General features: G+C 38.3%; 2 protein-coding genes across 2 annotated transcripts; both read right to left on the reverse strand.

The window, feature by feature from the left end:
* Positions 1 to 84: 84 nt before the first annotated feature.
* Positions 85 to 1,505, reverse strand: LOC115765592 (larval cuticle protein A2B). Its single transcript, XM_030709241.1, has 2 exons — positions 811 to 1,505; positions 85 to 675 (listed from the first exon to the last, which is right to left on the reverse strand). Exons 1-2 carry the CDS (start codon positions 820 to 822, stop codon positions 142 to 144), a joined length of 546 nt encoding a protein of 181 aa, XP_030565101.1. The 5' UTR covers positions 823 to 1,505; the 3' UTR covers positions 85 to 141.
* A 1,309-nt stretch (positions 1,506 to 2,814) lies between these two features.
* Positions 2,815 to 3,425, reverse strand: LOC115765614 (pupal cuticle protein Edg-84A). Its single transcript, XM_030709265.1, has 2 exons — positions 3,405 to 3,425; positions 2,815 to 3,339 (listed from the first exon to the last, which is right to left on the reverse strand). The coding sequence occupies exons 1-2, from the start codon at positions 3,423 to 3,425 to the stop codon at positions 2,815 to 2,817; spliced, it is 546 nt and encodes a 181-aa protein (XP_030565125.1).
* Positions 3,426 to 10,688: the final 7,263 nt, after the last annotated feature.

Genomic DNA, 10,688 nt, shown 5'->3' on the forward strand with positions numbered 1-10,688 from the left:
TTGCTTGAGATTGCTGTTAAAATCCAAATATCTATGAGTAAGATTTTAAGATCAAACAACGAACTTGTTCTATGACATCACATTCTTTATTCAATAACAACTAACGGCAATTATCAGGTCGGGCAGCGCCTATTTGGTCATCTAATAGGCGTACGAGATAAGAGGCGAAGCGAACTGCGTCTTGACGAAGGCTGGACCTGCGGCGACCAGAGGAGCTGCGGCCTTCACAATTGGTGCCGGGGCAGCTGCATAGGCAAAGGGAGCAGCCGCCGCCAGGGGAGCGGCGTGAACAACTGGTGCTGGGGCAGCAACGACGGGAGCGGCACGCACAACTGGCGCTGGGGCAGCCACGACGGGAGCAGCGGCCACAGCGGCGACCAAAGGTTCACGGCGGACCACAGCATTGAAGCCGTTGATGGAGTCGGCTGTGTAGTCCACAATGCGACGATAGCCATCGGCGTCGTTCAGCGAGTACTGGCCCTGGACCAAATCACCATCACGGGTCTCCACCTGGGTCTTCGAATCGCCGGAGATCGCGTCCTTGACGTCATATCCGTAGGTGTATTGGGGATGAGGATCGTATTCCTCCACCTGCGCAACGGCGGCCAGGGGTGCGGCAACGGGAACGACACCGGCGCTGGCCACGGCGATGCAGGCGGCGAAGAGAATGATGAACTGCAAGTAGACGAAACACACGCAAACACACGTTTTAGATTCACTTTGCACTTGATGGGACGTGTAAGGATACCAGCTGTTAATCCTTTAGAATGCATATTCTTTTTTTCTGTCGGGGTAGGGCGTTTGGCTTACTTTGAATGCCATTGTTTTGAGGTTTGCTTGGGTTGCTCTAGATACCGTAATTGGATGTGAACTGATTTGAACAGTGTCCAACTGGGGCTTTTATACCGCGCTCGAGGCGATGTGCCCGAATTCGTAACCAAATGCGTGCACTTGCGTCACAAAACGCTGGCGACAATACCAAAATACAAAACAACCAATACTAAAATGCCAGACGAGCGAGACTAGAAGCCATGTGGTAGGTGGTGGAGCTGCTGGTGGAAGTGATGGAGGTGGCGGCTGTAGCAGGCGGGCGGTGCAGGCAATTGGCCAGCCGATCGGCCCAAGCACATTATTAACCAAGGCTAAGCGCGCAAGTGACAAAAGCAACAGCAGAAATGACGATGATAACAACAACAACAACAACAACCATAAAGGCATAATGCCTTCTTGATTGAATTGAACGCACTCGAGCCGAATTAATATTGGCCTCAGATACTCAGAAGTCGCATACTCAAACGTTGTGCACTGCGAGCCACTAAATCGATGCGATCGCTCATTTGTTTTCGCTTTCGAAAACCACACACACCAAACACACACACGCACACCCATTGTGTGAAATATCGTATGCAGCGCATGCGCAAATGCATAACAACGGTTTTTCAAATTGACTGTGCCCGTGCACTTGCATGCACACATACACACACGCACACCCTTGTGTCTTTACCTGTCCCAAATGGCACCTTTTGTTGCCCCCCCCCCCCCCCCCCCCCCCCTGTATTACTAGCCACAAGCGACCTTAAAAATGTATTAGGCGCTGGCGCTCCATTTGAACTCTAATTGGATTCCACATGCTCGCTTTTTTTGTCGCCACCTTCCAAACTTCCGATGCGGACTCCGTACATGAAAAGTAGAAACCCCAATCTTGTACATGCGTAAGATTTTTTAGTTAGCCGAATAAAGGCCCATATTTATGTACTTTAAGCTCATTAGAGTTCTTATTTCGATTTCACTTTTGACAAAATTTATAGGAAGCATAAATACTGCCCATCTATGCTTTAACAGGATTATTTCTATTAAGAGGTAAATTCTTAAAAAAAAATAAATATATCTCTAAATTTTCCGTTCCTTCTTTAACAGCATTTTATTGTTTAAAAACGGTGATAACATTTTTATTATAATGTCGTAATAAATTAATGATAAAATGAAGAACAAATATTGTATATTCAATTCGCGTGTGTACAAATTGGCGGGAACAAAAAGCAATGAATCAAAAAGTTAAAACGAAAAAGTCAAACAGAGAAATCAATGCATCTGATCTATCAGACTGTTTTCTTGCAGAATGTCAAGAAAAAATGTTTAACAATATAATAAAATAATATACTCTTTATTAAGCAAATCTTTGGGCATTACTTTTATTAATGTATATACTTCTAAAAATATTGAAGGTTGATATCTTATACATTTCTCTCTTAACTCCATTTAAAATGCTATAAGCAATTCCTTTTAACTCACATTTACCATTCCACAAACAAACATAATTGATATATAGATAGAAAGACTCACTAAACAATAGAAAAAGAAACAAAGAAAAGATTACAAAGACAAGTGATAGCCATAAAGTGTTTGCTTCAAGAACAAAACAACAAGTAAGCGTGCTCTAGTCAGGAGTGTCCGACTAGAAGATACCCTAAGCTAAAATATAACAAATTCATTCTGTGTATTTTTAAAATTTGAAACATATAAGAAAACTAGTGTAAACAGGTTTAATGTAAGTAAATATAAAATTCCATTCATTATAAAGTCGAGTTTGTACATTGTAAGCACTCTAGTCGGAAGTGTCCGACCAGAAGAAAAATATAAAAAAATCATTTTACGTATTATTCAAATTTGAAACATATATGCAAACTATTGACAACAGGCCTTATGTAAGTAAATGTTTACGACTATAAAAGTCAATTCATTTTAAAATCGAGTTTATTTAAAAACACATTAAAATAGAGTGTATGACATCAGACTTAGTTTCTCTCCCACTATCTAGTGCTGGAACACATATGAAATGGTTTGAGGATGGGCAACATGTATCGGCGATTTTAACAGGCCTGGCACGTGGTGGGACACAAGGGTGGGTGCAGGGGCTGCGTGAACAACATGTGCCACGGGCGCATGGTGTATCAATGTGGGTGCGACATAGCTTCTAACCACCACTGGCTGGACAGGCTGCAGTTTGGGCATTGGTATAACCACTTTCAGCTGTTTGGCGACTGGTGCCGCGGCATTCAGTGGCTCACGTCGCACCACAGCGCTGAAGCCACGCTTCGCATCGGCCGTGTAGTCCACAATGCGCCGATAGCCATCCGCATCGTTCAGTGAGTATTGGCCCTGCACTAAGTCGCCGTCCCGTGTTTCCTGCTGGGACTTGACATCGCCGCTCACCGCATCCTGTACATCATAGCCGAAGGAGTAGCGAGGATGTGCATCGAAGGTGTCTTCGCTGTTGGCCGCTTTGCGAGGCAGCAGGGCGGCGCTGGCCAGAGCAAAAAACGCGGCAAACAACAGAATCTATTAAGAAATTATGTTTAAGGATTGTGCAGTTTTATTGTAGTATCAACAATCTGTGTTCTTACCTTCGTAAACATAGCAGACATTTGAGTAGAGTATATTTTCAACGTTTTGTCCTGTCGACTGCTGAACTGGCACAATAGCTCTTCAGGTCGCCAGAGCCTTTATATAGTGCACTGGATGCAGGTTAATGGTACACTAACCCAATGCCACAATTAAGCGCCCCAGTTACCAGTCGCCCGCCTGTATGCTGCTAAGCATCACAAGGTCATGATGATACCTGTGCACACCAGACCTCCAGACGTGCGCCTAATTGGAGACGATCTCAACAAGTTTATCAGCCATCGACAGGTTTTTGGCATAGTCTGGTCGTGTAATTGACTTTTGCATCGCAGCATCATGAAAAGGTGCTTCTGCCACCTCGCATAATAATTGCAATATCAGAAAAGTACTTTTGGATATTTATGACATTATTTTATTAAACTGACTAGCTTTTGAATCGATAACTTTAACTTCTTAATTATGCTTATCACTTTTATTTTCTCTTTAATAATTCTCACCTCAACCAATAGTGAACTCTTTCCTTTGAATTGTAACAGGATGCATCTTTATAATCTCGTGAAACCTTCACCGATAATTCTAAAATGTTCAACATTTTGTCTAAATTTAAATTACAAACAAACCATTAATCTGCAGCTATTAAATAAAAAATGTAACATTGCAGATATCTAAAGGCCCAGCTCGTGATAAATCAATTTTTATGATCCGCCTAAGAGTATGCTTTATAATTTTTGTGCTTTTATTGATTCCGAAAGATGGCGCGAATAATATATTTAAAGCTAAAAATACAAGATGAATTAAGAAAAAAAATATGTATACGCAGTTATTCTCATCAAGAGGGTAATAAAAGAAATATCGTGTATGCAGTTATTGGAAGCGTCTTGCACGGGAAACAGAATGGTTACATTTTCTTAAAATTAACTTGTGAATTTGAAACCCTTTCAGAGCGTATTATAATTTTGTCGTGATCTTTGTATCGCATAGAAGGAGACATTTCCGAATAAAGTATATTTATCTGTTTCTATCTGTCATCTATTTTTTTCTATGAGACCTAGTCTCTCAGTTTTAAAGCTATCGTTCTGAAACATTCCAGTCCCTCTTTCTGTTGCACGCAATACATATGTCGGAACCGGCTGGATCGGACCACGATATCATATGTCTTGCTAATCTACATATCTTGTCCAAACTCGTCATTTATAAGTTTTACTAAGCTCCCCATATATATGCAATCCTATCAACATCAGACCACTATATCATATGGCTGCTATAGGAACGATCGGCCGAAAATTAAGTTGTTGTATGAAAAACCTTTTTGTTTATCAAGATATCTTGAACATACTCGGCGTTATCTATTTTCCCTTTCTTAGATACAAGCAAAACTAGATGAGCCTTATTAAAAGGTTGGGTCGGTAGAAGATACCCCTTCTTTCTCATTGATATATGTATATATACATTTTGCATATATGTTTGCATATATTTTTGTTTTATGTATGCATAAATATATCAATTTATATATATCTGAATGAGAAATTATATATATATTATTATTTTGATTATTATTATTATTATTATTATTATTATTATTATTATTATTATTATTATTGTTATTATTATTATTATTATTATTATTATTATTATTATTATTATTATTATTATTATTAACGTTATTATTTATAATTATAATTATTATAATTAATTATTATAATTTGATTATTATTGTTATCTATATGTTTATTATTAACTTTTTTGTATCCCCTATCTTGACATAGATGCTTCATTCTGTTTCACAATTGATGCTTAACACTAAAACTATTCTTATTCACATTGCATTTTTACTTGTGCATTCATTTTTCCTTACCTATCATAATCGTTTTATTATGTTTTAATAGCAGCTACTCTCATTCTGTCTCCATGATACCTTTTTTGAATCCATCATCAAATATGATGGTATAGACATATTTTATTTGTGTGCGATATACAATGTGTTAAAAAATTCTTCCCGTTTATATGTTTACCGCCATTATTGGCCACATTTTTCTATCCGGTTATTCAATTTGTATAACAACACGTTCCTTTTGTCCTCTGTCAGCATCTGTACAAATTTGGCAACTGATGATTCAACTGTGGTTGAAGACATATGGGATTTCAGTTTTGTACCTCTATGCAGCTGTCCTGTGGCTGGAGCTGGGCAAACACAAGGGTTGCGCTGGAACCCAATCGGGGTCGAAGCCACATCGTCTTCATTCCCATTGGTCCGTTCCGCTTGAGCAGCGGATAAGAGCTGTTGCTCTAGTTGTCTCGCTCTCACTTTATCCGCGTGCAAAATGAAAGAAACTCAACAGTTGCCCGCATGTTAAAGTCTTTGGCATTATTTTTTTTTTTTTTAACATGAAAGCTTTGCATAAATTTGCATTACAATAAGCCAAGGTCACATTTAAACTCATTCACATTGTAAATACTGTAATAAATAAATTACTTGATGCCATCAGATATGTAAGTCAGGTACATATAAATAGGAAAATACATAATTAAATATAATTTCCTTTCACCTTTTGCAAATTAAGCCTAGCAGTTGTCAAACGTTGAGCTACAAAGGGTGAAATTTCAGGGCAAGAAAATAATTCGATAACCAACCATTTTGCAATTTGTGATAAGATAACGTTACTTATTTATACATTTTGCCCTGACATAAAGCTTTTATGTGCACGCACATATCTAATTTATTCAATATGAACTAATTTAGTATGTGTCTATTTTTATAGCAAAAGTTTAACCGAAGCGTACAAGAGCATATCTAAATATACCGAACTTTTATCCTCTCTAAATGACTGATTGACTGATTGAATTTTATGCTGGATTTATTTGATCGGTTTTTTCTAAGTTGGATTTTAGATAATTCTACCTGAAACTATGGAACTGCTGTATTAAACTCAAATTTAATTATGAAAATTAGCTGAAACCGCGTTTCGCCCTTCTCGCTTCACCCCTTATAAGGAATATGACGGTCAAAGTAGGTTTGAGCAAATTATCAAGGCGAAAAGTTACGTTCAAAATTTAAAGATTAAACTTGGCTAAGGCAAGTCCTATTTATACCCACTCAGCATGTTATTTTATATCAAACACCTTCATTTTTTCATCACTCTCCCAATTATGCAGGATATTGAACATAACGTATTTTTAAATATCGCTCACTGTGCGATTCTCATGAATTTGAGTAAGCCCCACAGATGTTTATGCTTATATTTTATATAAACAAGTGGTGATGGCCATCTTATTAACATTTTTTCTGCACATACTTTCATTCAAATATACATATTCTCTGAGCTGTAGCTCTCTCGCTTTCTAATTTTATCACTCTTTCTCCTTCTCTAACTCTAAGCCTTTCTCCACTTTCCTTTGTTTATTAAGTGATGTTATATAAAGGAAATATACATATATGGCAATTGAGTATAGTACTTACATACGTTTAAAAATGCACCCAGTTAATTTATAATAAGTCATATGGGATTAAATCTATCAATCAATAAGAAGATCCGCGTCGATTTGTACATAGAGAAGAGAATCTTTCGCTGCACTTTAAAACGATTTACTTGTGATGAATTTATGCTCCAATTATGAGTTTTGACCAATAATAAGCTTAAAATCGTATTAATTAAAACAATGAGGACGTCTGGTCGAATTGTAATTACATATTCAATTAGAGGAGGCTCGGTTAAAGCCCAGGTAACATTTTGGCGACAGGCTCCGTCGGCGCCGGCGTCGTCTTCGGCGTCTGTCAATGCAACAGGCAACCGGGTACAGTAAAGCCCGATAAGTGCGTACAATTAATTAATCATTACAGAATTGAAAACAGAACACAAAAAAGCCAAAAGCTGCACAAAAAATGGCACAAATATCGATTTACCCAAAAATATAAAAGAAAACTACAAAATACCGCCAATGCGACAGACACAGACTCGGACTCGGACTCGCACTCGGCGCTGTGACAGTCGGCGCCAGGCAATCCATCAATTTATGCAGCGCCAATTACGACTGTTACTGTTACTCGTCACGTCTCCAACCCGGTCGGATACGGGCAGCTGCCACTGGAAGTTAGAGAAACTTTCAAAGTCGCTTTGTAACGTGCTGTCAGCCACATAGCTGACGGCCCTCGCCCTTCCCCGCATACACTGGCGTCAAGGGTTTGGTCACTTTTTTTGGGAACAATTGTAATGAGCTTAGTCGAAATATCAGTCAATTGTCGCCTGACCAATGACGCCTTCTAAAGCACTCGTCAAATCTAAGTGTCATACTTCCGACGGCGTCAAAAGCATTTATAGACCTTAATTATGTGACTTACATGTGACCAGTGTTCTCCCCGCCCCCTTCCCAATATGATAATTTAAGTACTAATTAGTATAAGTTATATTACTATAACAGTTAAGGTGACTACAAGGATGAAGGCACTTTATGAAATTGGTGAAAATGATATTATACACTCGCATTGATCTAAGCTTTATATATACTTGTTTAATCGCCAATACAAAATATTGCTTGTCATAAACTTAAACTTAAATTTAAATTAAAATCCAAAAATTTAATTATCAGCAGTCCCATAATCCTTGGAATATGGAATATATTCCTTGGAAGTCTTGCTATATTTATGCACCCAGTAAAGCAGGAATTAATATGTCTTACCCGAAAGTCATTCTATCAAAAATAACTATAACGTTAATCACAATAATAGTAAAAATGCTAGTAATAATAATATAAATCACAATTATTTTAATAGTATTATTGTATAATTATTTGTATTAATATTATATAAATATAAAGGCCCTACAACTTGCTGGTAATTTATATTTCTTGTGTTTCGTTTGTTAATTTTTTTATTTTTTTCGTGAAGGACCTCCCTTTTAAAGGATCTTATACCATAGAAAAATCCATTAGAACTACTGTTGGCATATCAACTGACTTGACTTTCTATGTAGAGGATTATTTTAAGCAACTCCATAATCTGTTATCCACATTTACTGTAACAACAAGAAATCTAGCCAATTTCATTTAAATCGTTATAAATTAAATATTATATGTAAATATCTACATCCACCATGACAGGCATTTTCTCAGCGTTTAACTTTCCTTCTCACTCACGTTAACTTCTAAAATAATAAATATTAAGTTGAGCAAGCTTAACGCAGTTTTTTAACTATATGTTTAATTGTCGCTTTCATGAAGCATATACTTATTAAAGTAAATTTATTGTTTGCTTAAAGACCCCAGAAATCAGACCATTCCTAATTAAATGTTGTATTCAAAATTCGATTGTAAGCCAATTGGAGTTTATAGTGCTGGGTAGCTCGGCTTAGAGTGCGTTCTTAAATATGCTACAACATATAAATATATATATATATATATACATATATATAAATCAATATCTAGATACCTTTATAATCCTTGTAAGACCCAATTTCCTCGACTGCAGATAACATAATAAACTCATACCCGCGTGCAAGTGTATATGTGAAACATGGCCACTTGCCATGTGGGACCGTTGAATGTGGAACTCCACGTACGCTTGGAAGCTGAATATAAAAACACACACATCCTGTTACTATTAATTGCTGCTGTCCGAAAATATAACGAATCACCTTGGAGCGCTGGGCACAGACCCAAAAGGACGAGACTGTGAAGCAGCCCAAAGTAAGTTGTTGGCAACGGGAATGGGAATGGGAATGGGAAGTGGATTGCGTTTGGGATTGGGATGTGGGTTGGGCCACGGCCAGCAAACCACCAACTATGAGTACACGACAAAAACTTGTGAAAATGTCAATCAACTTGTACAAAAACCAAGAGAAAAAAAAGACAACAACAACAAGAAACACAAAACTTTTCCAAAGAGACAGTAAGACAGACAGACAGACAGACAGACAGGAGAAACAGACAAGCAGCCAAAGATGATGCATTGTGCATGAAAGGTGCAATGCCGGTTTTTGGGCATGAAGATATCTTGAATATTGTATCTCTATCTGGGCAGTGTGACAGACTCGTAGGGGGCGCCTACGAATTGCATCCCACTGAGTCAGAGTCAGAGTCAGCGACGAGACGAGACGAGACGAGACAAGAAGGCGATTTAAATTCCACAGCAGCCATAGATGGGCCTGTCATATGTGGATATGATGATGACGATTGACAGCTGCATCCCCTGCCGGCACATCCCAGTCGAGCTTCGTTGACCAATTTTGGCCACTACCTGGACTGTCAATTCATTTGGGAGTTTTGGCTGCGTGTAGGTGCGAAAACACAAATAACAAAACGTGCCAAAAGTATCAAAAAGAAAAATGTATTCATATGTGTTTGCTATATGTGTGTGCCTGTGCCTGTGCCTGTATGTGCGTGTGTGGCTTCCAGTTAAATAAGACATGAACATGGGCGTAACTCTAATATCAGCATTTGCCCTGGGACCGGCAAAAACTAAATGAAAACAGCAACTGCCAAAACCGGTAATGACTAACCCCCGTGCCGGTGCCGGGAGTTCACTGATAAGAGCTCTTGTGCCCGACACTGAACGGTGGCGCGAGCGAGATACCACTACGCCCGCCAGCCGAGGTACAGGCCTAGCCCAGTAGGTGCAAGCGAGATGACGGCTATTGCCGGCTCGGGGCGTGGCCTGCAGGCATGCCGCTCGTCGCTGTGTGTGTTGCTGGGTTGGCTGCCCGGCCAGCCAGCAATCAGTCACGACTTGGTTAGCGCGCATGCAGCACGAAGTTCATGAACCGTCGCGTAGTAAATAAAAAAAGAGACCGTCGGAACTGCAACTGAAACTGTTATGGCGTGTTTCTTATAACTGTTTATGACAGTGTGCCAAAATGTATTGAAAATCAAACGAAAGCCGCGTGTTTATAATCAATTATTTAAATATTCAAACGTGCCTCTGTTTCGACAAGCTGTTGGCACACCCAAAAAATTTGTATTTGCAAAAAGTTAGTTTGTGTTAAAAACGAAATAAGATTGATATTGCCCAAAGAGAGCATTTTAGGAATTATCAAATACATATTGCCTAAAATAATGACTATTTTTGAAGCCATAATTAAATATCAATTTCATATTATTGCAACACTTTTTCTATATTCCATATTCAATATAATACCTTATATAAGCTGATGTTTAAAAAGAATGATTCCCCTTTTCGTTTATATTAATAATTAAAAATAGCCCAATATTTTAAGCTCACATGGTTTTATCCTTTTGAGCTGGAATTTAACTAAAAAAATAAATTAAAATTCAAAGTAATATACTTCTTAATATAA

The sequence above is a fragment of the Drosophila novamexicana genome, unplaced genomic scaffold (genome assembly GCF_003285875.2).
Source record: "Drosophila novamexicana strain 15010-1031.04,08,12 unplaced genomic scaffold, DnovRS2.1 tig00000986-arrow-arrow-pilon, whole genome shotgun sequence".
Lineage (NCBI taxonomy): Eukaryota > Metazoa > Arthropoda > Insecta > Diptera > Drosophilidae > Drosophila > Drosophila novamexicana.